Raw genomic sequence first — 27222 nt, forward strand, 5'->3', positions numbered from 1 at the left:
CGCTCTCCCCACTGCTCGAAGCTCGAGAGGGGAAGGGACCACAACACCAGCCAGCTTTCCCCCCACCCCGCCCCTTTCTTTTCCCAAGGCTTTGCCCAGCTCTGTTTACGCGTGGCACTAATAAGCTTTGGGAGGCTGCAGTATCGCTTTAAGCTTTGAATTGCTGCTCGCAGAAAGAAATATTCATCCCGACAGGCTCATTGTCATGGCAACGAGAGATCCCCCTCTTCCAAGGGTGCCGCTGCCGAGAGGCGATGCGCGACTGGCTCGTCCCGAGGGATTTAGCCCTGCTGAGGGCAGGTATGCCGGCAGCCTGCAGTGGGAGATGGATGGAAGCAACAGGAGAGGCACGTTCCCCAAGGAGCATCTCTAGGGCAGGACACCTCCATCGTACCACAGATCCAAAGGGAAGGTGGGGACGGGTGAAGTTTTGCTGGCTCTGACATCAGTGCGCAGCAAAAGGAGGACGATGGAAGTAGGACCTTGGGATAATCCTGGGTGACTTTAAAGAGTTACTTGGACTGATGATGTTTTTCTCTGAATTACACTTTCACCTAGCCCACACTGCCCAGGCACAGTGATGCTGCATCACTCACGCTCTGGCACAGGGTAAACTCTGTACTGGGACGTCTCAGCAGCACCATAAAATTAACACATTTTCTCTTTCATCAACAGTGGAGAACCGAGGCAGGGCCACTTTGGTTATTTGGCTTGCACAGAAAGCTCTGGAGCCCCGAAGGGGTTGCAGGCTTCCAAGGCACAATTTTACAAAGGCAAACTTTCAGAGAGCTCAAAATTTCAACTGACAGGGTGTTTGCTAGGACATTTTTTACCCCTGTTGTGATGACAATAAGCAAGCAAACATGACTATCACCTTCCACAGCACGTGCTTCTCCCCTCTGCCACATGCCAAGGCACTCATCAGAGCAACCTGGACCTCAACAGTCACGAGGTGGGAGCGTGAAAAGCATTACAGAGTTTGAGCACTGTGGATCCCACCACAAAGGCCACCTGCTGCCCCCAGGCAGTGCTGAAGAGACCCCTGAAGTGACTCTTCTAAGGATGCTGGTGGTGTTATTTATTGGCACCTCAGTGCTTGGAGGACTTGTCTCCCCAGAGCACTGTGACAAGGGCACAGTTTTGCTGATTTACAGTGGCATGTAGGTGTCCTTGAAGAAAACAATCATACAGAGAATGCACGGAAAGCAGTCCTTGCCTGTGGGAGCTCAAAATCTGGGTTCTTTTAATGAGGAAGCCCAAGAAGGACCCAGAAATAAGCTGGGAACAATGCTACAGCAATGTTCTGCCTGGAAAACACACAAACACCCCTGGCAATACCAAACATTAAATGGAATCAGTCACAATTTAAAAGTCTACCATGTCTAGCTGTAAATTAGCTCCATGGAGAACACAAAGCAAGAGCAATCTACTTCTCTCATCCAGTTTTCTTGGCAATGACAGTCAGTTTTTCCTGGCCACAAGCTTTCAGCTGGAGCAGAAATGCACATCCCCAGCACTGCCTAAACCCGGCAGTCGGCAGGTAAGAGCCAAGGTGACAAATGCTGAATGAATTAGAGAAGTCATCACTTCTCACAGATGCTGCATTGATTTTGGGTGGCAGAAGCTCACCCGACCCAATATAGACCCACGAGGTCCTTTTCTTTTGGAAAACCACTCAAAATTAACATGTGCTTTTCTTTAGTGGGCAGGCTGCTGTCATGTGCTGTTCCTTGTGGAGATCCTTGCAATACCGCTTCCACACCGATAGTGGGAAAGCAAGAGCCACGTGTTCTGCTCTTGGCTGTTTTTCTGTCACAACATGTACCATCAAAGGAGTGCTGAAATGCTGCCCATTTCACACAGAATTACTGCCTGTAGTAAGATTTCATTAAGTGCAAATGAGAGCAGGACTTGGCCCACACGGTGGAAGTAATAGATGGTCCCTACAATTAAAAATTAAGTGTATGTCCATTGATTTACCTGCAGTGTTTCAAAATAATTAGGCTGGCACAATACATCTTAGTCTCTGTGAGTTTAATATCCAAGAAATCATTTAAAGTCATTCTGGTTTTACCTGCTTTCTGAAATGCTGTGTTTTTCCTGTGATTCAGTGCTAATGCAATGGCAATTTAGTGAAATCCAATGAGGCATGCACTGCATGCTAAAGTACATTTTTCCCCCTCTAGTTTCCCAGGTGAACAATCTTCAGTTTTAGACCAGTTCTTTTTTCCATGTGGCTCCTCAGCTTTACCTTCCTAGAGAATTTTTATTCATCCTTTGAAAAGCCCTTAAGATGCCACAAGCAAGAAGGAAAGAAGCTTTCAGGAAGACAAGAACACTCGAAGCAGCCCCGAAAGTCAACATCCATTTCCTTGGTCTCCATTCCAAGGCTATTAACTACAGTGCCACTGTGAATGGTTAACCTTTACTGAATTTATCTGATTCCTGCCTTTATAAAACCAGCCTTTAAGAATCCTGCATCAAGGAGGAAAAAATAAAGGGGCATCTGATAAGCCTTGCTGAAGTACAAGGAACTTGCAGCAGACACAGTATCTTCTTACTTTGCTTGTTTAGCTTTGAATGAACAAGTTAATCTAGAGTTGGAAAAATGAAACACTTATTTCCAATAAATTAAATGAGAGACAAGGCAGAGAGCTGCTGGTATAAAACAGGAAGAACATGGAGACCATAAACCAGTTCAATTTACAGGCTTCAGGTAACATTACCTTCACTTGATAATACAGCACTGAATACAAAATGTGTTCTGATAAACCTGTTTTTATGTATCCAACACACTTAATATTCTTTCATTCAGCTAAAGTCCACTTCTTTGCACGTGTAATTGCATTTGTTTCTACCCAAGAGTTTTTTGACTCAAGTTGCCAGGAAAACAAAGTAAAAACAGAACACGCAACCCAAGTGAATCCTACAGTTACAACATTAGGCCCTGAAAAGCCAACATGAACACATACATACTCAGCTCAAATTGCTTATATGTATGTGAGGTACTCCAATATTTGGTGGAGAGACCACATTAATTACAGACGGACACATTTGGAAGGTTAGCAAATGAAAACCAGGTTTTTCATTAGATGAATGGCAAACTCAGCCAAAGAATCTTGGTTTAATTTCACCCACGACTGAGTAACACCCCTCCCCACACACATCCATGCTCCCTCATCAGTGCAATTGCTTACAAATGCATGGATGAAACAGCCTCTTGCATCCAGGTCATTTTGCAAAGCTCACTGAGACTGCTGGAGAGCTGTGTTCAGAAAGGAACAGATTCTTACCCAGTGGAACGTGCCCTCTGGCTACACCCTGGGCAAGGGGCTGGAGAATGCAGAGATTTTGCCTGGTTTTCAGGCATACATATTATCAAGAAATTTTGGATCATACCTAAGCAATCTTTAGGGAACATGAGGAGTGCAGAAGAGCCAAGAGAGCCTGGTCACTTCCATGGCTCTGCTCACACTTACACAGTAGTAAGAGTAGCCTTAACAAGAGTCCACTCGTGTAATGGCTCCTCTGTGGGTGACTGTAATTATCTGCTGTCACTGGGGCTCAGCTCAACACCAGCTGAGGTAAATAGGAAAGGCACAAGTTAACAGCTCAGTACTGATTAAAACAAGGACTTCGAGGTGCATGTCCAGGAGAGCAACCAAGAGTCAACTGGGGACAGCACCTAAATTCAGTTTTCCTGTCACATGTTGACTGAGGCCAAGGAGGACTGAGATATGTTGGCTCGAGGAAAAGCTCACCTTGCATGGACACAGCCTGGTCTGGGCAATACCACCTTGCTAAAGCAGAGCCTTGCTGCCAGCTGGGTAAATAGGCAGGTGAAGGAAGGACTCAGGTTTTCCTGGCTCTCTCAATGCCCTGCTGCCCATCCCTGCCCTGACACAGCTTCTGCAGCCTGTGGTACCAAACCCCCAACAGTCCTCCTGAAATCACTGAAATTTGAGCATCCCATTGCAGGCTGAAGGGCTGCAGCACTTCAGACCCTCTGCACTAGAGGCTGCTCACTCCCAGCCCAGCTGTATCAGTCCTCTCTGACGTTCCCATAGCACCAAGTCAGCTGGATTACCTCAAAACCCCTTTGCTGGGGTGGGAAGTGGCTGGTGCTTTCTCTGAAATCCTTGATGTGGGCCAGGTCTAATATCTTTTGATATCAACAGGAGCCTACCCACCGAGTTCTACATCCTTTGAATTAGACACTGTGTACACAGATTTTCCAATCAGGGCAACCAAGGGCTTGGTTGTTCTGTGCTCATTAACACTGAGGGGATCCGGGTATCCACATTGTTTGGGTAGCTTTAGAAACAACAGCCATAAAGCACAATATACTCATGTGTAGCATACGTGTCCCTTTCTTTGCTGGGATGCAGCAGAAGCTATTTCTGGTTACAAAAGAAATAGTTATTGGTGAGAACAGCCTGCACCCCAAAGCAATGGTGAGACAGTGGAATTTATTCCGTCGCACAGACCTGTTGATTAAAACTATCATTCATATCACTGAGAAATGAACAGCCATGGAGACAAACTATCCTGGAGCTTGCTCTTTCATTCTGTAGTAATCATTTCACACAACATAATTATCCCGAGAAGTTGCTGATGACAAGGCTAAAACACAAAAATATTCACGAGTATCTCCACGAACGAATTATTGATGTGCTTGCTAAATTTTCAGCACATACAGAGGTTGGGAGAGGTCTTTGCTTGTCTACATTAACATTTGCATTTGCTGTTCATAAGAAAATGTGGGCTTGATGATGTTAATTGCAGCTCTTTCATCTTTCTGCTTCAAGCTGTATTATAACTGACCCAGCTTGAATATGCAGTGCTGAAGGGATCCAGAACCAGAGGGATACATCCTGTCTGCAGTCTGATGTGATGTTCCACAACATGCCCTCCAATTTGAGCTTCAAGGCAGCTGAGACACTACTGCCCAAGCTCTCCTGTCTAAGGGCAGAGCTGGGTTAGCTCCAGTAATGTGGGAAGGAAAAGGACATGAGGAACTATTTTATTATCGTTCTCCTGTGAATGGCACACTTTTATGCTAAAAGCAGAACCTGTGTTATATTCCAAAGGCACAGAAGATGCCCACATACACTGCACCACAGCCACTGGCAGCAGCTAAGGTCTGAATCACGAAGCACAGAGGCAGCTTCTGTGGTTGCAGTTATCAGCAGAATGTTGTGGCACAACATCACGAACTGCCTGAACAGGCAGGGAAGGTTTGCTTTGAAGGAAAGTCACGTAACAGAGAGGAGTCAAGCTACTCATTTTGGGTGCAGTGTAATGACAGACATTCTGGGAAATGCCCAGGTCAGACTCCCTTGGGCATAAGGTAGGGAAGTCCAAACCTGATGCACTGAAGCTCAGAGTGATGCTGAGCCTTGAAACTCAGATGGAAGGAGCCTTCTGTGCCTGTCTCTCCTGCTGGAGTGGCGCTGCACCTTCCCAGACAGTAATGTGAACTCCAGACACACTTCAGGAGGAGGAATGGAGAATGTAAAAGGCTGATGGGAGCTGCATCCTCATAAAAATGTGAAGTACAGCCAGAGACTGTTCAGCAGTGCTTTGGTTGGGAACAAACCCACCAAGCAGTGAAGGATGGGGGTGTCACTGTGATTAAAAGCCTCTCCTCGTGTTCTGCTTTACACTTCACCCTTCCCTCAGATGGATACCAGTGACAGGGGAAGGCAGATAAAGAGGCCCTATTTCTGACAACAGCTCCTGAAAGCCTGGCTTTGCAGCAGCTCAGGAGATGCACTCCAGGCTTTCAGGAGTGGGATTTGTGCTCCCTGTAAGGAGGAGGCAGTGGAGCGATATGTTTTCAGACAGCAAGTATAAAAACAAAATGAAAATACATCAGCGTTTGTAACTTATCTGAGCCTACGAGCTGTATCTCACAGATCCAGGAAGGCAGCTTTGGCTGAATCCCTCTGGAGGCACCAAAGCCTGACTGGGAGCTGGGCCAGAAAAACCAGCGCTTGGGAAAACACTGCTGAAAGATCACAATTCATCCATACAGCAGCAATTAGGATTTTCCAAGTGAAATCATTAAGTCCAGGCAAGTGTATATGGAAAACACACAGGGCTCCGATGCCTTCTGGAGGAGAAGGATGTTGACAGGCTGGAGTGATGCCAGTGGAGGGCCACCAGGTTGGTTGGGATGCTAAGAAAGAGGATTTAAACTACAACCAAACCCCCACAAACACCATCTTCACCAAACCCTGACCTGGTGCTGCCCCTTTGGTGCTTGCCCGGAACGCTTTGGGAGGAGAGGCCAGAAATGAAGGTACTTGAGGTAAAACATTGGACCACTGCAGGTGAAAAGGACACCTAACACATGTGGTTGGTGTTATTGAAAAGGTATTTTGTATGGGAGAATCCTCCACAACAGCTTATCCAAAGCAGAGTGTTTATTTTACCTGCTCAGCTCCCTGCAGGGCGCTTTCTTTGTTTTTCTGCGCAGACAAATCTCTAACAGAGATCACTAAATACTTCTGATCTGTACTGGTAATATAACTAGAGAATGTGTTGACAGGCAGAAGCAATTTAATTGCAGTCAGGTTTCATTTTTAAATCCTCAGCCCCTGACCTTCAAGAAAAGTCTGACTGTGGTGGGTGCAGAAGGCACGTCTGTCATCATGCTGGGGAAGAAAACGGGAAGCCGAAAACCAGAGCGTGTCCATTTTGAAAATCAGCGGTTCATGTTTTTGCTCTTCATTTAATAAGCTTCTGATTAAAGAGGATTTTCAGGGTTTCCCAAATACAGTTTCTTCTCTGGCTTAAGTCAGTTTGGTATCTGTACACTCAAGAAAAGCCCACGTGTTTCAGTCAGAAAATCTGCATTAATATTAATGCTGAACAGGAAAGGAATTTGGGAGTTGGACTATTTGGCAGTTCTAAGAAATGTATTCAGAGGCGTGTTTAACCCAAGACATAACCCATTTTTGTCATCACCCAGCAGTTTCAAAGGACAAAAAAGAGTGATGCCACTGGCTTTTTTCAGCGTGGGAAGGATGCAGCAAATGTTGGGACCTGACTGATTATCCCGGGGCTCCTCCACCCTAATTGTCACTCCGACACAGAGTTCCCTGGTGGCCTCCATCAAGTCATTTCTCCTGTCTGACCTAATTTTCTCAGCTGCAGAAGTGGGATAACACTGACTCATATAGGATTTAGGATGGGAAAAGGATTTATTTTATCTCATAAAACACGACTTAGCGATGCGAGGAGTTAAAGGCTCAGTGTGGCAGCGGCAGAGAAACAAGGGATCTCTCGCATTAGGAGCTTGGTGTTTAATCAGCTGGGCTGACACAGGGAGGGAAAGCAGCACTGGCATTTCTAAATGGGGAAGAGCTGTTCTGATGAATTATTATGTACTTTTTCTATGCTTTATTTTTCATTTCGTCCAACTAAAGGCCCATTGAATAATCCAAGAACCCGTCAAATGAACAAATCATAGGGTGAATTTTGTACTTTTTTTCCCTTATAAATAAAAGACCCATTTTGTTCCACTCTCTAAACCGGCAGTTGCTGACAGGGTTACAAAAAACTTGGAAAATGTTTATGGCAGGGACTTGCTTGACTGCTCAGGTTTCCCAAGCAAGACAGATGTGCCAGGTACATAAGGTCATCTTAAAAATGGGGAAGAACTCCTGCCTGTGGCACTTCTGCTGCTCTCAAGATCTGTGCTGAGTTTCCTGGTTTTCTAGAGAGAATCACTAATGTTTTCCTGTCCAGTGAAACTCGATAAATCTCCACTGGGTCTCTGTTTTTCGGAGTTTCCAGGTTCTAATGCCAACTCAATTCCTGGACACTGACTCGAGGTTCTTCAACAGGAAAGAGCCCCGAGAACCTCCATGAAGCACAGGAGGGCTGTAGGTAAAACTTGGGCTGACCACACGAAGGGAGATCCTGACCAAAGGTCCCGCTCAGGTGATTTACAGACAGCACTGAAAAACGTATTTTCCAGCACTATTTAATTTTCCCAACTAGCCCTTCACTGGATTATTCCCAATAATCAAAAAGGAGCTCTTTCACTGACTTGGAGGGAATACTTGGTAGCCACCAACATGATCCTTAAAGAATCACGGAACAGCCAAGGTTGGAAAGGACCTCATGAGATTATTTAGTCCACCTTGCCTGGTCAAGCATGGTCAGCCACAGCAGGGCTGAGGCAGTAAGAAAGGCCAGAGGTCCAGCTGGGTTTTCAGAAGGCCAAGAACCAACAGAAACCATTTCTTCAAGCAACAATGTTTCAGGAACAGCTGACCTTTCCAAGGATTTGAAATTTGGTTCAGAGAAGCATTTAAGGAAAGGCACTGATGCACAAGATCTACCATTAGAACATTACTGCAATTCCTCAGTGGCTGCAAAACCCACTGCCAAAATCAGGGAGAAGACAAAAGATTTCTATTTTTGGCAATCTATTAGTTAAGTTAATTAACAGAGGACTTTGTTTTAACTTAAGGGTCTGAAACCGACTGATAATGTTTGTGAAGGTCTCAAAAACTTTTACAGATCGTATCTTTTTTTTTTTTTTTAAACTTAAGAAATTATACGCACTGAAGACATAAGAGAATATTTTAACCGAAAAGGTCAGTGCTTACAAGTTAACAAATGAATAATTTAAAGTTGTCTGTGGGATAGAAGTTTGACCCTGTGATATGTGTGTCCTGTAATTATGTGCTCACACACTGGTTTTCAGACACTGAGGGCTGTGCACCCCTGAAACTTCTCTTGGTGTGACGTGGACACACGGTCCCTACATTATGCACCTCTCATTATTAGTCGCCTTTTTCATGTTCTCCTCTTTGCTCCTGCTCCACTCAATTAGCAGGCTGTGACTGAACAATATTTAACAGTGAGCAAGAAGCCTCAAGTAAAAGGAAATTTGCCTTTAGAAAAGAAAAATGGGAAGAGAACCAGAGCATCTAATGAGAGAGATGCATAAATAGGTCAGGATTTTATTGAATCACAAAGGAACATCCAGGACACTGGTATTTTCTTCTCTAGATTCATGACCAGGATAGCAAAGTGGTGTCAAACATCAGAGGACATTGAGATGCCTCCAGTAATAAGCAGCTGGGACCTTTTTGAGGAGTCAGGTAGGGCTAAGCTGCCAGATAATTAGTGAAAGAACTGTTTTATTACCATCAACCACTGCTACTGGTACCAAACTGAAAATTAAAAAAGCATTAGCTAGTCACTGTTTTCATTTCACTTTAGCAAGCCTGAAGGATAAAGTAAAAATCAGATCAGAGCACTCCAAGAAAGACAAGATTCCTACTCAATGTACAGGTTCTCCAGACTTACTGAGCTGGGATCAGACCAGCACTGTGACTTTTCTAGCAATAAACATTTTCAAGAAAGGAACTGGGGAAAAAAAAAAGGCAACTTTTATTCTCCCCCATCTCATTCTTTCCATTCTTTCTCTTTTTAAGTCTAATTTTTCCTCTTTTCATGTTGCTACTGAAAAAGGAAGAAAGAAGGAAAAGCAAACACAAAGGGAATAAAGCAAAAATTAAACTCTATTCCTGCACTTGGGAACAAAACAACGCTCTGTGGCTTTAAACAGCAATTTTCATTCAGTGAGGAACTGAATTCAATTTTAATCTGGTGAGGACTGAATTTCCTGGTTATCTTTCTTGCAGGTATAATGCTTTGCAGCAAGGATTTCAATCAAACAGGAGGGGGAAAAGAGAAGCAGCTGTTTTGTGAGAGCTCCCACAGACTGCTGGAGAGCCTGCAAAAAGCTGCTCCCCCACCAAAGGGCCTCTGATGGCTCTCACTGCACTTCCCTTTGAGCTCTTGTATCTCCACAACTCTCCTGAGTGCAGCCCAAAGCACAAAAAAAAAAATAAATTTGTGCCTCCACTCCCACAGCAGAATAAACCCAGAACGTAGTGAAGCCATTGTAAAGCTAACATGAACTCTAATGTTATTGAAATAATTTATTTTGTAAAATTAAAATGTATACTTTCTACTTGGGTATTTGCTTTTCAAAAGGGAAAATACATAGCCAAGCTCAGGAGGGAGCATGGCCTGGCCAACAGCCACGGCTGGCAGCAGAGTAAACCTGTAAACCCAGAAGCAACATCCTGAATCAGGAGGGGGATTGACCCCTCAGCTTGTGCCTTCCAGCTCCATCTTCCCTTGCCTGGAGATGCATCATTCTGCCCTCAATAATGCAGGCAGCAAAAAGAAGGTCAAACGACAACTGCACTGGCCTGAAACCTCACCAAGTGCCTCAAAGCCCCGTGGTACCTCTGTAAAACTTTCCTGGAGATCTGACTTCAAGGATGCAGTTTCTAGGAAAAATATCATTTTTTTATTGCTCATTCAGTAGTATTAGGAACACCAAGGTGGTATTGATCAGGAAATAATCAGAGCTTTAGGATCTGCTTGAAGGAGGTTTAAGATAAATCTCTAATTATACAGAGCTTAACTCACGAGATTTTAAAAAATATAGAGCTCCCTGTCAGAGGCACTTTGAACCACGTGGTCAAATCAAGCTGCCATTGACAGGCACTGAACCTCCAACAGAGATGTTGCCTGAATTCACTTGACCCAAAGACACACCCTTTGGTTGACTTTCTGCCCCTTCTAAGCCACCAGTTTGTGGAGGGAGCTGTGACCAGGTGGACTCCAACCTGCCATGAGATGTCCAGCACACACCCTTCAGTGAAAATCCCAAATCACGCTGCTGAAAACAACCAGACACCTTCGAGAGGCACAGCAAACCCCAGGGAATGACTCAATAACCCAGCTCACAAGGCAGATATATTCAGTTAATCCTGCTGCTTAACATGACAAACAGCAAACCCTGTGCAGAAGCAGAGCGTTAACCAGTAATTTCTTCAACAGGCTTGAAGAACAATCTACTGAGTAAAATGATGCAGCAGCCCAAGAGTTAATGCCAGTTAGGAAAGGATTCAGGGGATACCCTTGGAGGAGTCAGCTTGGTAATTGTAGTGCAAAACCCCAACGGGGTGACAGCCAGCAGTGGAGCCAGTGGACATGTCACTGCTCCCCCACGGGTCACCTACTGGCAAAATATCTTTATGCTTATGAATATGGTGAGATAAAACCCAGGGCAAGCCTCAGGTCTTGACTGTTCCCAGATATTACAGTAGTGGGGAGGGAAAAAAAAATGAAGATCACTGCTTTGGAAGTGTTTTCTTGACTGCACTAGCACCTCTCATTTTAATATTTATTTGTCGACTAAGAACCCCTGAAGAGAGAAATCATTCCTTGGGGTGAAAAGAGTTACAAATAAAATAAATTTTGCATGGTTCTGGGTAGCTGGTGGTTCACCTCTTAAAAACAGAGGGTTTCTGGGGAAGGTCAGAAGGGTTAGCTGAAAAGATCCCCCATACGAAGAGCTGTGGTGGGGGAAGCAGCCAGCCAGCAGCCGCTGCTGGGCTCCAGCGGGGTCACGGGGGCTGCGGATCCCCCAGAATGATGGGGGGAATTCATCTAGGGCTGAGAGTACCCTCAAATGGGCGGGGGGGATCACCCAGTGCTGCGGCTCCCCGCGAAAGACCGAGGAGCTCTGCCAGCCCCCGCTGCTGCGGCCCCGCGGGCGGCCGAGAGGTGGAGCCACTAATTCGTTATAAATGGTGGTGACTAGAAAAAGAGAAGATTTTTTAAAATTCTTCCTTTTTTTTTTTTTTTTTTAATCTAAAGCCCAAGGGCTCCAACAACTTTTTTTTTTTTTTTTTTTTCCGAAAAATGAGCCCACAGCTGAGGTGAAACCTCGACATTTCCTGCACCCAGCGCAGAAATGCACTCCCCCAACTCCAGCAGCTGGGAAGCACAGTGAGGAAATTCAGGAACGGGCCCCATCGAGAGGCAAAGTGAAAACACCCGCGGGCCGGCGAGGGATGATCGGAGTCTGTGTCTCCAGCTCTCCCACTCCTGCCTTTTGGGCTGACTTTCAGGCTCCAGAGTTTAGAGGAGCACAGAAGCTGTACACACTCAGACAGCAGATGCAGCAAGCAAGGGGTGCAAATTCACCTCTGGCAGAGGCAATGTTTTGAATTTTAATTTTTTTGGCAGCAAAAAGGACCATGAACTTTTCCTGGCCCAGACCACAAGGCTCAGGTTGCCAATTCAAAGCCTGGCGGGTAACACTCTACCAAGCTACCATGTCCTGCCCCAGTTTTCTGGCATGAAAGGCTTAAGGATTTTTAAAAGCACTTGGTGAGTAAGGTAAGATGCCCAACACACAGAGTCCTGCTGCCTCTCACTGCTCAGGAACCACTTAAAGGCAAACTGAATGTCTACATCCCTCTGTCCACTCCAAACACAGCTCTGTGTGTTTGTACACGTACCGGGTGGGGTGTGCAGGTGTTTTTGGGGTGCAGCTGGCTGCAACTCCATCCCAAAAGTGCCTGGAGCTCGATTGCTGTGATAGCACACAATGTGCTATTGATCCAAGAGATGGGATCTGCAGGTTTACATGGAGGATGAACAAGAAGGACCAGTAAAACGTGGATTGTGCTGACAGGCAGTCCCCCACTCCCAGTACCTTTCCAGTCAGAGTAGGGAACAAACACAACACCCACCTGCAACACAACACACACCTTCTCAGGGGGGCCCTTTACAGTGATCCACATTAAAAAGAATAATAAAAGACGACACTATTTAAAGAGCTCTGATGCTACTGATGATGATCACTGACAGTGATCAGCAGCACTTCCACCCTGACCAAGAAGGGTCCAGCCTCAGGGAGAAATCAGCAGGAGAGCTGACAGCTTACACAGGAGCTTCCCTCCTGACCCACTGCTGGGGGTATGCCAAGTCCTGACACTGCAGCATTCACCTTTGCTGGTCTCATTCCCAAGCCTACCAGGCTCTTCCCAATCCTGCAGAGGCTCTGTCTGCTCATGTGCTGAAGTCAGAGATAACTATACTCCGTGCCTTGGCACTGCTCTGCCCGCCTGAGAAATAGCAGGACCCTCCCCGAAATCTCTGTCCTCAATCAGAAAAGCTTTCTCCAGCACCCAGCTCATTCCCTGCCTGTGATGTGACTGAACTCCCCTCGGGCTGGCACAGTCCCTACAGGAGCACAGTGCTCCCAGGGTGGCATGTTTTACAGCACAGCAAGAGCTGGTTGCACGGGGCAGGGCTCCCAGTTCGGTGCCCACTTGGGTTCTTGCCCAGACTCCCTGAAACTGCTGTGTTACAGCAGTGGGAGACTGGCAACTTTAAGATAGTCTCAGCGTGCCAAGCAGATACAGGGATTATTTCTACTTCGTGGCTTCCCAATGCCACGCACACACTCCTTGGAGAAATCCCTTGAAGTTGGCTGCTTCCAAACAACCTGTACACATCACTGGCCCCCAAGACGACATATGAGGAAATGCCCTTACAAAACAAATCCTCGCATTTCAGCCCAGCAGAGCCTCCAAGCGCACAGCAAAGCCAAGACAAACACGGCACTGCTGTCGCCTGAAAACGTGCGTGGTTTGAAAATCCCCCTTGTTGCTCTATCCCAGCAAATGATTCATCCTCCCCACGGGGTTGTGACTTGCCTCCGCACATTTCGCAAGGCTGCCTGGCTTTATAACAGCGGGGATGCACGGGGTGACTCCCGGCACATTTCTCAGCCGGCTCGAGAGCGAGGAGGCAGCAGGAGGAGGCTGCAGCTCGTCCTCCGCGCAATGATTTTCCTCCTGCAGCATTTCTTCCTGCTGGCCGTAGACTTAGTGCTCGCCATGACCCTTTCCTGCCTCTTGTACGCCATGGCCTGCATTTCCATCGCCTTCCTGACCTGCTTCGTTATCATCTTCTCCTTCGGCACCGTGGAGAGGCACATTGATGTGAAAGGGAAAGCGGTTGTGGTTCTGGTGTCCAACAGTTCCATTGGGAGGATGTTTGCAAGGAACCTGGATAAAGCAGGTTTCAGGGTGTCTGCTGCACATTGGCCCGCCCGAGAGAAGGGGACAGCTACAGAGGAGTGCTCCTCAAACACGGAGGTGGCCCAGCTCCACATGACTGAAGACGAGTATCAGAAGGCAGTGAAAACCTTCGTAGAAAGCCACTTAGCCCTGAAAGGTAACTTTTATGGCAAATCTGTGGATTGTGCCTACAGTAGAAGTTAAAATGCACGAGATTGTGAGATCCTTGTAGCTCAGCAAATGAGGGAGGCAAGAATGCTTTGGAAAATGGTTATGGCACTCTAACTGCATTGCAGTTTGTTGTGCAAAACAAAAATTTTGCTTTTTCCAGGGGAAAGAGTCTGCTTTGGTGGCTGTGAAAGGCCCCATTAGACCCCAGTCCCTGGAGGAAGGCAAGGTAGGCCAAGGAACAAGGGGGAGAGGGTCCTACCAAGGCACTGAGGGCTGGACTCACCTTGGGAAGAAAACACAGAGATGAACAAGGGGGAGCAAAGACCCAGACAAGGACCTGAGATGAAGGAAAGTGCCTGAATTTGAAACTCTTCCGGATTAAAAATCCTGAATTCCTTCTCAACTTCTTGGCTACTATGGGATTCATAAGAAAGAGTCAGGTCAGAACTTTGGCTGGCAGGTTGGGACAGTCTCTTTGAACCACACTGCCATCATTTCTGTGGGGATATGGGACTGAAAGCAGCCTGCAGAGCTCACATGGGACAGCACGGGACAAGTGTCCTGCTGAGGGGATGGCTGTAGGCCCTTCTGCCAGGGAATCTCCCCGGTTCTTTCTTGGTGTGACAGGAAGGGTGCCAAAGGACAGTCTGGCTTATGCCCCTGCTGAGTTACCTTTGCTATTCTGGAGTCTCTCTCCCCATAGTCATAATTTTACACCTCTTGGGAGTGACAGAAAATTCAGCCTCAGCCCTCAGGGCTATGGGGTTACAAGAGAAGAGGCCAACCCCTTTCTTCCATCTACCTAAGGGACCTGTGAGCGGCAAAGCTCTCCCTGTTTCCCCATACTGCCTCCTTCCTTCTCCATCCCTCATCTCCTTGCTCTTTCTGTGGTTTCTCCAAGGCTCCCTCTGAGCTCTCCCCAGGGCAGCCTCTCTGACTGCTCACAGAGCTGGGGTCTCTCAGAGCATCCACAGGACAAGCAAGACCCTTTTGTTGCTGCCCAGCACTGAAAGTTTTCTTTGTGCTCCCAGGCCCTGCAGAGGAAGGACATTTTGGAAGTCAGAGCACGCACCACGAAGCCTCTCCCACTGCAGACACCCTTCGGAGAGGCGGTAGGGAACCCCAGCCAACAGCTGCTGCTGGCTGCAGCTGTTCAGGACCCAGTGGCACAGGTTCTCTCACATTGCTTTTGTCTTCAGAAGCTTCCAGCAGACCTGCAGTGCCTGTGATCAGATCCTGTGCAACTCTGCATGGCCCAGGACATAGTCCCCCATCACAGGCAGCCTGCAGGCTCCAGGAACAGGTCCCTGCACACCAGCAGTGAGTTTCAGACTCAGTGTTCAGCTGCCTGCACAAGCATTTAGGCTAATTTACCCTAGTAAACTTATTCTGGTAAAACTTGCCTGTGTGGACAAGGCCTAAAAGCTCCCCAAGCTTAGAGGTATCAGCATAATCTTGCTCTGGAAATGAACAACAGAGACTTTCTTAACCAGTAATGATCCATGGGAGCTGGATTTCTGTGCTGTTCTAATTAAATGAGAATCTGGCCCAGTGATATCTGTCTTTTTTTGCTTTTTGAGTAAGCTTGGTCCCTGTGCTAGTTAAGGGCTTTTGCAGGGCTCATGTTTTCTTGACAGGGGGCTCTACTGTAGGATCCACGAGGTTTTACATTAAGGATCTCCTGCATAATATTCACATCAGAGATGGGGATGTTAAAATGTATTTCCCAAGTGCTGACCCAATTGCATGGCAGATCAAAGCACTATGTCACAAGGGGGAAAAAAAAGAGAAAAAGAGAAAATAGAAAAATAAAAAGAAAAAAGAAACCTGAGAGTTTTCTTGGATATCTCTGTTAAGAGTTTTGAGTGAGTGCTGGTATTTATTCTGCAAAATTTACTGTAATGGTTTTGGCATGGGTTGGGTGAACATGAACACTCACCACCAGCTGACTGATAATGAAAAAAATTTAAACCAAATCAAAAGCCTACATTGGTAGATCCTCACATGCAACATGCAGTTTGGTCAGCAGGATCTGCACCAGGGCAGAAGATTTTGTGCTATAGGGACAAGATACAGCAGAACTATTACACAACTTTTATCTCCCTTTAAAAAAACTTCTCTTATGCTGTTTATGTATATGCAGGTTTTGGTTTCTAAAGAAAGAAACTTCTGTGCTAGTTTTTATGATTTTTTTTATCACTTGTCCCATAGGACATTTTTTATATCTTTTCTAGTGTAAATAAAAAGACACTTGTTCAATATAATCAAAGCTTTTGAAATTCATCCTAAATGCCTTTCAAAGTACCATAATGGAGACAGAATCCCCTAGTCATGGTTCCTTTGAGAAATAAAATACTTATGACAGCTAAAATAATCTATATTTTATTCTAGTACAGGCCCAGAGACCTAAATTTTCAGGAAGGCAAACACCTTTATTTTACAGTGACAGTACAAATGAATAAGGTGCTATTAAGTCTAAAGAGACTGTACCACAAAGATACAGAGAAATGCAAGTCAGCCCCCTTCCAAATTCATTGTTTGTTTTGTGATAGCTCAGCTTGGGTTATAAAAACCCTTTGATTCTTCTGGCTTTTCACCTTTGGTGCCTTTAGATCACATGTTTAAACTTCCTCTGTGACCAAGAGGTCAAAGAGATAGAGGAAAAAGACGAGAGACCGAGTTTTAATTGCTCACCTCCACTAGCTGAGCTTGTACTGTCAAATATTGCAAGTGCTCTTGGCACCGTGTCCAGGTACTCGGCGATCGAGCTGCTTGAGAAACTGCTGCTCCGTGTTGCTCCTTGGGCAGGTTGCCTGGAAATTCTGGCAATTGCCTCATGATTTTCAGGATTGACTGCAGGGAGGGTGGGGTAGGGCAAGGAGATAAAGATGTGGAGGTGGGCAAGACCCAGCAGAGGGCAGCCTGAGCTGACTCAGGAGGAGCTCAGACACCCGGAGCGTTGGGCTGACTGATGGCTGTGGCCTCTGCTGTCACAGCGCCTCGGCGTTCACCTGGTCACACACACAAGCACAACAGTCACAGGGCTGAGCAAAACCAGCACTTACTGTGCCGTAGGATCACAGAATTGTTTGGGTTGGGGCCTTAAAAACCACCACGCTGCCATGGGCCAGGGCACCTTCCATTACACCAGGTTGTTCAAAATCCCATCCAGTCTGGCCTTGAACACTTCCAGGGATGGGGCATCCTCTATAAGAGGACATTCCTCTGTAAAGTCTCAGGTTTCTGCATGGAAGAAATCCAAGATCCTCAATGTAAGCAGTGCCTCACACAGCCTCTCTCTGTTTGTTCAGATCTCTGCTATGCTGAAGCTGCTTGCAAGAGTCCTGTTGATTTTCATAGGGCCAGGATTTCATTTCTCGTACCCGAATCTCAGACAAGACATGACAACTGCTGGATTCTTTGGTACTTGCCAGCTTCCCTCCGTCCCTATCTGTTAAATAGGAAGGAGTTCCACAAGCACAGAAATAACTGATGCAAATCAATAATGTTAATTCCTAAATAATGTTGGGTCCCATATCTGAAAGGCTCTCTCACCCCACACTTCACCATGGTGTTTCAGACCAGGAGCAAGTGCATGTTTCCAAACCTTGTTCCACAGGCTCCAAAGGACCTGGAGAGAGAGCTCCCTGGGCAGACAGCTAGACCAGTGGGAGATATTGGACTATCATTCTTGGCCATCTGTCCCCATCCCCATGTTGCTGCTGGCAAAGCAGCTCTCATAACCTCTCCTTAAGCTAGTCCAGGCAAGATCACCTGATCCTTTGATCGATTTTAATAGGCAAATTTAGTTAATCCATCCTATTGCTTTCTCCTGTGCACCACGGGACACTCCTGCAATCTCTCTGAGCGGAGCTGTGAGGGCAGTGACACCAGCCTGGGCAGGTACAGCTAATCCTGGGCAAGGAAGGGTGTCCACAGCTGCTGGTGCTTGCTCAAGGCTGTGCACTGAGATGTTGGCAGGACTATACAGAGCACTGAGGGATCCAGGCTTCCAGCAGCCCCAGGGCTTCTTGGACAGCCTCCACCTCTTCCAAAGGTCAGGCTGCTTTTGCAGCTCTGTTCTGCAGCAGGTAGCAGGGGTAGATGCTCTCCTGCTGCTTTCCCTTGCCTTGCACATCTCCTTCAGCATCTACCAGCTTCAGTTTGCCAAACAGTTTAGTCCAGGAAGGCACTCTTGTGACAGAGATCCAGAAAGCAAGAACCTACAGTGGGCCTGAAGAGGAGACAGACATTTGAAACGCTCCCTTGTGTGGAGGACACACTGTAGGAACTCTTTTGCTTCCTAAGGATGTCAGTGCAGTCAATCAAATTATTTTATTAGAAAGTAACAAAGACTTTTCCATGCTAAGCTTACCTTAAGATAAAGGCAAGGCCATACAGTCATTCCTAAACTCAAAGCCCAGGGAAAGTTCAGCTTCCTTTTGGAACAGTATAGCTTAGTGCATGGCATGAGTAAGGAAGAGTCACATCCTGCCATTCCCACTCGCTGCAGAGATGGATTGAACAGCTGCAATAATCATTGACTGCAACAAACTACAGCAGAGTAGGAATGAATAAAGCAAACGAAATCATACACTCATGCAATTTTAAAGAGCACTGCATTATTTAACTTCATTCAGCTACAACAACTGCAGGCCACCTTGGATAAATCAGGCCGTTTTCCAGGCTGCAAATGACCATGCTCGGAGTTACAAGTCAAATGATTAATTTTTGTAGCTCTGCTTTTGTGCCTTTAATATGGGTTATCCAGAAGTCTTTGAAAACCAGGGTTGTGACTAAATCGCCTTCCTGTCTCTTGGGGATTTATCAAAACTAGAGAAGCACTTTGATACAGCAGCACCAGGGCTATGAAACAACCCAGACAGAGAAAGCAGATCTCATTCTGAAATGACAGGCTGGGAGGAGTTATTTGAGGTGAAAGGGAGCTTCCCATTAAAAGCTTCCTTTTCAAGATAAGAATCTATGCATCATCTATAGTCTACCTGCCTTTTTCTTCCTCCAGAAGAAAATGCATCAGCACCTGTGGACATTTTATGGGAGGCCAATTTTCACTTCCTTGAAGTGTTTTTGTAATTCTCTTGTTTCAACAGACAACTCCTCTGCCAAGAGCTGAGCGCCCCGGACGTGCACATAGAACCTCATGACTAAACAGTTACACAACCCAGAAAAGCTGCAGCAACACTTCTCCTCCTCCATCCCTGTCCCTCACTCCCTGCCAGCAGGCAGAGCCCATTTGGGTCCAGAACCTCCATCCCCACATGACATTCCTGCTGCCAACTCCTGCAGCTGCCGGAGCGATGGGAAGGCCGCGCGCTTCAGATCCTGTGCGGAGTCCTCAGGACTCTGTATGGCCATGACTCTTTATCCTGGTAGGGATCAGCCTGGTCAGCTGGCCTGACCTGTATTTTATGGGCCAGAGAACTTCATCAAGACTTCAGAAGAACAAAGCAGGCAGCCAGCCATGTGGAAATCCATGGGCAGGGAAAGCAGAAGGGTTTGTTGTGAGATCCAGCAGGTACCTTGAGCCCCGCCGTGCACATCAGCCCTTTGTTCAGCTGCTGGTTGATGGCTGGAGGATTTCTGCCTGCAAACCAAGATCTTTAAGCAATAATTAAAAATGCATATTGGTCTGCCATATGTTAAAAAGTGGGTTATTTGTTTGCATGCATTCAGAAGGCGTTGCTGTGCTCACCGCAAGCAGCAGCCATGTGCCTGATATTATGGAAAGAGAAGGAGGTGAAAGAGCTGTGTGTTGCCATGACCTTTTTCAGCTTTCTTCCAAATCTTATGTTTGCAGACATGAACAGAAATGGATTATTTCTCAAAAAGAAACTAAACAAAGCCCAGGCAGTTGGATATTTATCTTATACTGGCTCCTACATTCTGCCAGAAGCCTTCTTTAGCATCCTAAAGCAGTACCCTCTTCACACTGGCCCCGTTCAGCTCAGAGGAATTTTAGTCCCACAGTGTAAGTTTATCTCACAACAACCCCCAGACAAGAGTTTGATTTCCAAGCTTCATCAATCATTAAACCACCCAAGGCTGAAGGGTATTTTTAGAGATTGCCAAAAAGATATCTGTATTTATGACACGTTGTTCTTGAAACAAACAATCAACACATTTTCATGCAATTGCAGGGGTAGGGTTAGAAATGCAAGGAAAAATAAAACCAAAAGTATCTGGGAAGCTACTTATCACTTATGCATGATGCTAAACTCATCTCTGATTCTGTAAGGCATTGGAAATAATCACAGATGGAACATAACCTTTACACTAATTTGAAAACATCCCAAACAAGAGCTTAACTTTGCACTAGTTTAGAAACATTGTCTTTCATTAACCAGAGCTGGGCAGCTTCTGACCAGACAAAAATTTTTGAAAAATACGAGGATTAAAGCTTCAGGAGTTCTACAGATCTGCCTGTCTTCCAAATAATGCAGTTAGTCAGAGTGTGTGCACATCTGTATTTTTTTACTCCACCCCTTGCTTCAATCCTTCAGGAAAATTTTTCAGAGGTCATTTTTAAGAGGGAAAAGGAAACAAGTGAGAGAAAAGATTTCTACAACTCTGGTTTCCCATGTCACAGTGTTTGGAGACAGAAACCTGAATAGTTCTAAGACATATGCTTAGAGACTTAATTCAAAATATGTAGACTGAACATGCATAAAAATGGAATACTTCTATATATGATAATTAAATACTTCCCTGATACAAATGCATTATCTATGTGATTACAGAATTTCTGAGTAGATAATTTATTTGTTTTAAATAGTTATTTTCAATAATGAATAGCACTCACATTTCCTTCTGTAAAAGAGTTTGTCATCAGAGAACCATTCCCAGTGGATAATCCAGACATTTACACCCAGATGTCTGACTGGCACGACACCCGACTGCTTCCCCCACAGGCTTTCCTCTGTGTGCCTCTGTGCTAGGGTTTAACTTCCACTCTGCCTTGGCCTCAAGGTGGAAACACAACATTCACCCCACAGAATTCCACTGAAGCCTTACAGAACTGCCAAAATACAGCTAAAAAAGTTTTTGATTTTTCTAGACCCCACAAATCCATTCTGGATTTGAACTGCCCTTTTACTCTAAGAACAGTGCCTGTTCTCCATTACAGGTTTGTTTTCCCCACTTCCATTTTAAGTGTCATCATTAAATTAATTGATATGTCAGCAATACGAAGCTAAAACTGCTTTCAGGTTCCTTGCCTTCCTCTCCTTCCCTGGCCACCTTTGGGGTTTCATATATACATATATTAAAAATGCATTTTTTTTTCTCTTGTTACCCAAGACGGAATTGGGAAAGCTTTTAGTCCTCATCAGAGATTTAAATTCCCATCCTGCTTTAAATTTATGAAGACTCCATTTTCCAGTGAATAAACACACTGATGGAAAATTCCCGAGCAGTTCCAATAACCGTACACACAACACTGACTAATTTACCAGGTATCAGACTGCAAAGGGAGGGACCGTGTCCTTCTTATCCATCCATTTGAGAGCAGCAGACTCCACTGTTGTTTACATAAAGGTCCAGAAAAGAAAAATACAGGCAGAAAGATGAGAATAAATTACAATCTTAAAAACAACAACAAAAAAAAGGTCTACAGAAGTCCCTATATGTTTGGATGCTGGAAACAGAGGTGACAGGAGGAATGCTACCATCATCCATTTGCTCTCTGCATCTCTCTTTAGACCTCTCCAGCAGATTTTTTTATTCATGCCACCAGCTCCAGGGCACGGATCATCCCTGCCTGCATCACTCATGTGGATTCACACTGATGCAGAACAGGTCGATGCATTGACTCTGCACCTAAAATAGGGGAGCAGGTAAAAGAGGACTTGGAGTCTTAGCTCTGTTTTCTGAGAAGCTGAGAGGCAAAGCTCTGAGAAGGACGATTCTCGGCCAGAAAAGAAGTCACCCAGAGCTTTCCTTGGGCTCTTGCTTAGACACTAAGGAGATGTTTTCCTCAATACTTTATTCTGTTTCTCTCTTCCCAAAGCAAGGCAGGGCACTTCTTTCCTCAAGCAGGAAGTCACCATCTCCTCAACCAGCAGCCACCCTGTCCCCTCTCTCCCTTGGATGCACTGTCTGGAGACCATTTGGAGCAGCCACCAGGTTTAAAGGAAATATGGTCCCTAAGTAGACACTGATTTTTATAAGTCAGAGCCCTTTAGCCCCGTATTTTGAAGTTACATAAGCAAACAGGTAAAAATCCCCTCTCAAAGATTATTCTCTACACCACAGACAGAAAGGCCTCAGTTCTGATTCATTTGCTCTACAGAGTAGAAAACTTTTACTCCTGAATTTGCCCCATGTGATATTTGGATGTAATGGTTCGCTATTACACAGGGAATAAGTGACTTAAAGAGAACAAGTCTCGCTGAGTGCTGGTTTCTAATAAATGCCATTTGATTTTTCCTCAAGCGCATTTCTTGGAAAATACTTTACTTGCTCAGCTTCTAAGAAAAGCAATTTGCTAATGTTTGCCTGATCGTAAAATTGATTTGACCTTCTGCAAATAATCTGACATCCCAGCGTGCTGCTGAGCCTTTTGAAGTGCATTAGGTTGTTCATACAGCACAGCTTTCTCCTGTTTATTCTGGACATCTTTGTATAACTTATGGAAACACTTCCAAAGCCTTCATAAAAATAACTTTGAGAAACTGATTAAAAAAAAAAAGAAAGATTTCAAATTCCACTGGAATATGTAATAACACATTTCAGTGGACACAAGAAGGAATAATTATCTTTCAACCAGCTCTACTTCTAATGCCATGAGTCTTGCACACTATGGCCCCATGTGTATCACTGCTACCGAGCTCATTACATCCAGGTTTTTAATTAGAATCAGATGCAAGTGGCAATATTCCATCTGTACCCGGAATGACTTCGGAGAGACATCGAGGTGCAATCCAGAATGACCTGGATGAGTTAACCTAGCTCACACCCTGTTAATTTGGCAGGCATGTATGGGACGATGAAGAAGCCGTCGATCCTCATATGGGAAGAAGGGGCACCAGACACGTGTGGGTTACCTGAGACAAGAACCTCCTGTCAACAGAAGAAAGCTCTCAAGGCTCCACGTAGGAACTGCTTATTGCAGCCAGGTACAACTGCATATATTGCATTTCTCTGACAATGTCTAGATGAGGGAGGAAATGTCTTTGTAATGTTGCGGCCAATACAGTTTTTTCCCTTTTAACATTGTTTCCACAATTTCGAAAACAAAGTCCTTGTTCATGGCCACTCCTCACCACGTGGGTTTAAAAGCGTGTGCTAATATTCTGGAAAACTCCTGTTCTCCCAGGCTGGACTTTTAATTAAGACTGCCTGGGTAGGACAGAGACAACATGTGCAGAATCAGCTCTGCAAAGCCCCCGCTGTCCCAGTAATCACCTCAGCTCCCTCTTCTTTATATGGAAAATAAAATCCCACAGCTCCTATCGGCAAAATACTATTCAGTGACTGGCAGCACAAGGCCTTTATCAGAGGGCAGAGGTTCTCTCCTGGTTTGCTCTTCACACAGAAGATGCTGCCTTGGAAGTTCATGGAAGAAGTTTGTTGTCAGGGCTAGCTGTTTGCAGTAAGGAAGACTTCCTTATTAGAAATAACCCTCTAATTAAAGTGTGGCCTTATTTACTTACATGCCACATTCATATATAATTACTTATCAAGTTATAAATTACAAACAATAACATTTAGTTTTAGTTGCATGCTAAATTTTCTCTGCAAGACTGTCACCATTTGAAGATGTTGGGGTTTGCAGGAGCCTCCTCACTGGAGACAGACTCTGGCCCTGGGAAAGGGACAACTCTGGCTGTAGTGTCCCTGTGCCTCTGGGTTGCTCACTCTGGGAATCAAAAGCCCTAAAGGCTGTGCTGAAGATGCCCTTTTTTCTGGCACATTAATGCTCTCTTTTGCTTTCGAGCAGGAGGTTGAAACAGTGTCCCTTTTCCATTTGCAGTTCTCTGTGTCACAGTCCTCTTTCGCCCACTGACCTGGGCCCTGACTCTCCTGAGGAGAAGCCCAAAGCTCCTTGTGCTTCTGCTGAAGCCCAAAAACTGAGAGGTGAGACAGCAGTCACAGCTTAGTTACCTGCCAGAGGAAACCAGCACCTCCAGCACGAGCAGCTCTTAGCTCTGCTGGGACAAGGAAGGGTGACCTCCCTGTAGGAAGAGGGCTGGGAAAGGAGCCTGGGAACAGATCCCTGCCCCCTCCAGCCCTCTGGCACCTGAAGGACGCTGCCTTTCTGCATCAGTCTGGCTCCAAGGAGTCCAGCCCAGGGCACAGCAGTAGGTTCAGCTTGGTAGCACCACAAGAGCAACCAGCTCAGTCTCCAGCACTGAGGCAGAGCATGAGCTGCTCTCCAGCATCTCAGTGGAATTTAAGAGGCACAGCAGTTGCTCTTAAAGGGCAAACCCAAAAATATCCTGTATCTTGTTCATTGCTGGATCATCTCTCCCCAGTTCCTGTATTCTCACTGCTGCAGGCTGTGAAGGCTCTTGAATTACATTCACTCCTGCCCATGGCTTGGAAAGCACCTGAAATGGTGTGTTCTCCAACATCTCTGCTTGAAAGAAAGCACCCAGAGCCTGCTGAGATTCACTGAGCAGGGCCAGGAGAGAAAACAGAAAACAATAAAAAGAAAAGAAAATAAAAAGCCAGACAGCAATGAGATGATCTCCCAGTGTCCCCATTGGTTTGTCTAATCTTCTCTCGCTAAAGGGGAGAAGGGTCCTGGCTCTCCATCTAATGCTGCCTTCAGGTGTCTGGTTCTCAGTAGCATCTTTGGCCTCCCTGAGTTCTGGATCAGGGCCACCAGGCAGGCTCTGGATGCTGTGTGAAATACAAAGGTGGATATATCCTGCTGTCCCCCTGCACTGTGTCACCAGTGGCCGCTGTAGCAGCAGGGATGAGGCAGGAAAAGGGCAGCAGGAATGAACTCAGTTGAAATGAGTGAACAGCACTAAAGAGCTAAAACTCTCCTGATGTCTTTCAGCCAGGAAGGAAACATCTGGAGCACTACATGGTAACACTGTCATGCCACAAGGAAAAAGTGCTACAGGAAGGAGCATAGCTGGGATCAGAAGTGACAAACTCCTGGCAGCAGAGGATTATGAGTAGTGACTTCAATTGCCAGACAATGAAAAACTGGATGAAGACAGAAAGCACCTCTGGAACTGTGAGAAAGGTCTCCAATTCCTTTGCAAGTCTAATCTGTAAGAGAACACGGAGACAGGGAAATTTTGGGTTGTACAATACAATGCTGTACTGAACACACTGGGATATGCACAGAGGAAAAGACATCTGAGGTGAAAGGAAATAAAGGAATAACTCTGCTGGGAAGAAAAATGCTAGGGCTTGGTTTTCATTATCTAAAGCCACAACTCAGAACTGTCTCACTGATGATAAGAGATGTCACCCACCCAGGGAGCTGGATTCAGAGAGGAAAAGAGAAGCTTTCAAAACAGCTTCTATAAGACATTAAACCAGCTTAATATCAAACCAGACTGAAAACAAACATTTTAATACCAGAACATCAAAGCATTGAGAGAGAACATGCTAAAGCAGAAAAATCCTGAATTAAAAGCTTGGGGTTTTGGTCTTTACATGTTTGGCAAGTAACCGATTGGATGAATAATGCCAAACCCATATATTCTGCAGAACGTCCCCAGAAATGTTTCCTTTAGCCAGAGCCCTGCTTTGAGCCAGAGTTGTCAACTCCCTCAGTGCACAATCCCATTCTGTGCACACAACACTGTGCAATTTCAGCTGATCACCATTATTTTCTCCTCCAAATTATTGCAGGGGATGTGTGGGGGCTGTTGCTTTTCCCCCAAGGACTGTCACTCAAAGGATGGCCCCTGCTTGTACACACAGGAGTATTCACGGTCTGAAATAAGGGACATTATGTGAGCAAAGCTCCTGAAGACTTCAGTGGAAGTTTAGCTTGCCTCAGGACTCAGGGATGGCCTACATTTGTTTATAAAGCTTCCCAGTCCACTGGGATACAGGGATACTGTGTGCAAGCATAAAATTATGACTGTGAGGCAATACCACCAGGAGATAAATTATAATATAACTGCACTTAAAAGTATGTTTAACACAAATTAGTTATATCAAACTAACACTGAAGTTATAGACTGCTGAAGCTGACTAAGGGATCTGAATGCCCAGATGCTTTTAATTTGAGTGGGAATGAGGGATTTGAATTCCTTAAATAGTCTTGAATGTTTCATCACTAACGTATAACACATAAAAAAGTAAAAATTAAAATAACTGGTTCTCTTCAGGCCTACAAATCCAGCCAAAAGATTTTGCCAGCATCTTTTGGGACACATCCCCTCAATCATCCTGCCATTAAAATTAAAGGTTCAGAAATTCCTGAAAGGGTTCCAAATTTGGATGAAAATTTTCAGGGAAAAAAAAAATCAATTCCAACAAATGTTTTTTCAATAGATCACTGATTAATTTAATAAAAATGTAGTTGGGCTATAAGTCTGCTTAAAGATAAAAAGATTTAGCACCAAATCCTGTGTCCTACAACTCAGAACAGAAACAACTGATGACTCAAGACCTGTTCTTTCTCCCCAGTCTCAACTGCAATACTTCCATTTTTTAACCTTTTTAAGAAAGCACGGAATTGGACTTCCACTGCAACACATTTTCCTGGGCAGCACTGTAAAATTATTGCCTGACAGAACCAAAATGTTAGTGGTGATGGAGGAACAGGGGGAAGCTGGTTACATGAACACAACCTTCCACCATTTTAAATTATGTTAATGATCTACGGGCCAATATTATTCCTTTATGGATGTCTGAAGGCCTGTCAAAAGACATTAAGAGGGCATCTTCCTGGGTTACCTGCAGTCTCTCTCTATTTTGGGGACACTTTTCTCCTGATTTCCCTCTCCAGAGCAGAGGTCATTCCCACAGACACCTCCACTGAAGCCAGAGCCCATCCACCTCCACAGAGAACACTGGGAGGTGTTTAGGGTGGCCTGAGGCAACAAATTTCCCTTCATGTGTTCATTGTATTCAAGGAAAAACATTCAGGGGAGGACAAAGAGGAAGGAGAGGGCAGGGAAGCAAAATAATGATTAGT

At 45.4% G+C, this 27222-nt stretch overlaps 2 protein-coding genes across 6 annotated transcripts in view; one reads left to right on the top strand and one right to left on the bottom strand.

Annotated features, from left to right (window-relative positions):
• PAK5 (p21 (RAC1) activated kinase 5) overlaps positions 1-27222 on the bottom strand; it is a 159814-nt gene that overhangs the window by 99655 nt on the left and 32937 nt on the right. The window lies entirely within an intron of this gene.
• On the top strand, positions 13626-25463 carry LOC127473333 (estradiol 17-beta-dehydrogenase 2-like). 3 transcript variants are annotated; one of them, XM_051792812.1, is made up of 4 exons: positions 13626-14076; positions 23081-23224; positions 24082-24185; positions 25117-25463. In XM_051792812.1, the coding sequence occupies exons 1-3, from the start codon at positions 13683-13685 to the stop codon at positions 24180-24182; spliced, it is 639 nt and encodes a 212-aa protein (XP_051648772.1). In that variant the 5' UTR covers positions 13626-13682; the 3' UTR covers positions 24183-24185; positions 25117-25463. The 3 variants fall into 3 exon arrangements, with proteins under 3 accessions (XP_051648772.1, XP_051648773.1, XP_051648771.1); XM_051792813.1 differs by having other exon boundaries at positions 25121-25463; XM_051792811.1 differs by lacking the exons at positions 23081-23224; positions 24082-24185; positions 25117-25463 and adding an exon at positions 15122-16134.

The sequence above is a fragment of the Manacus candei genome, unplaced genomic scaffold (assembly GCF_025592945.1).
Source record: "Manacus candei isolate 608988 ecotype Guabito, Panama unplaced genomic scaffold, ASM2559294v1 h1tg000035l, whole genome shotgun sequence".
Lineage (NCBI taxonomy): Eukaryota > Metazoa > Chordata > Aves > Passeriformes > Pipridae > Manacus > Manacus candei.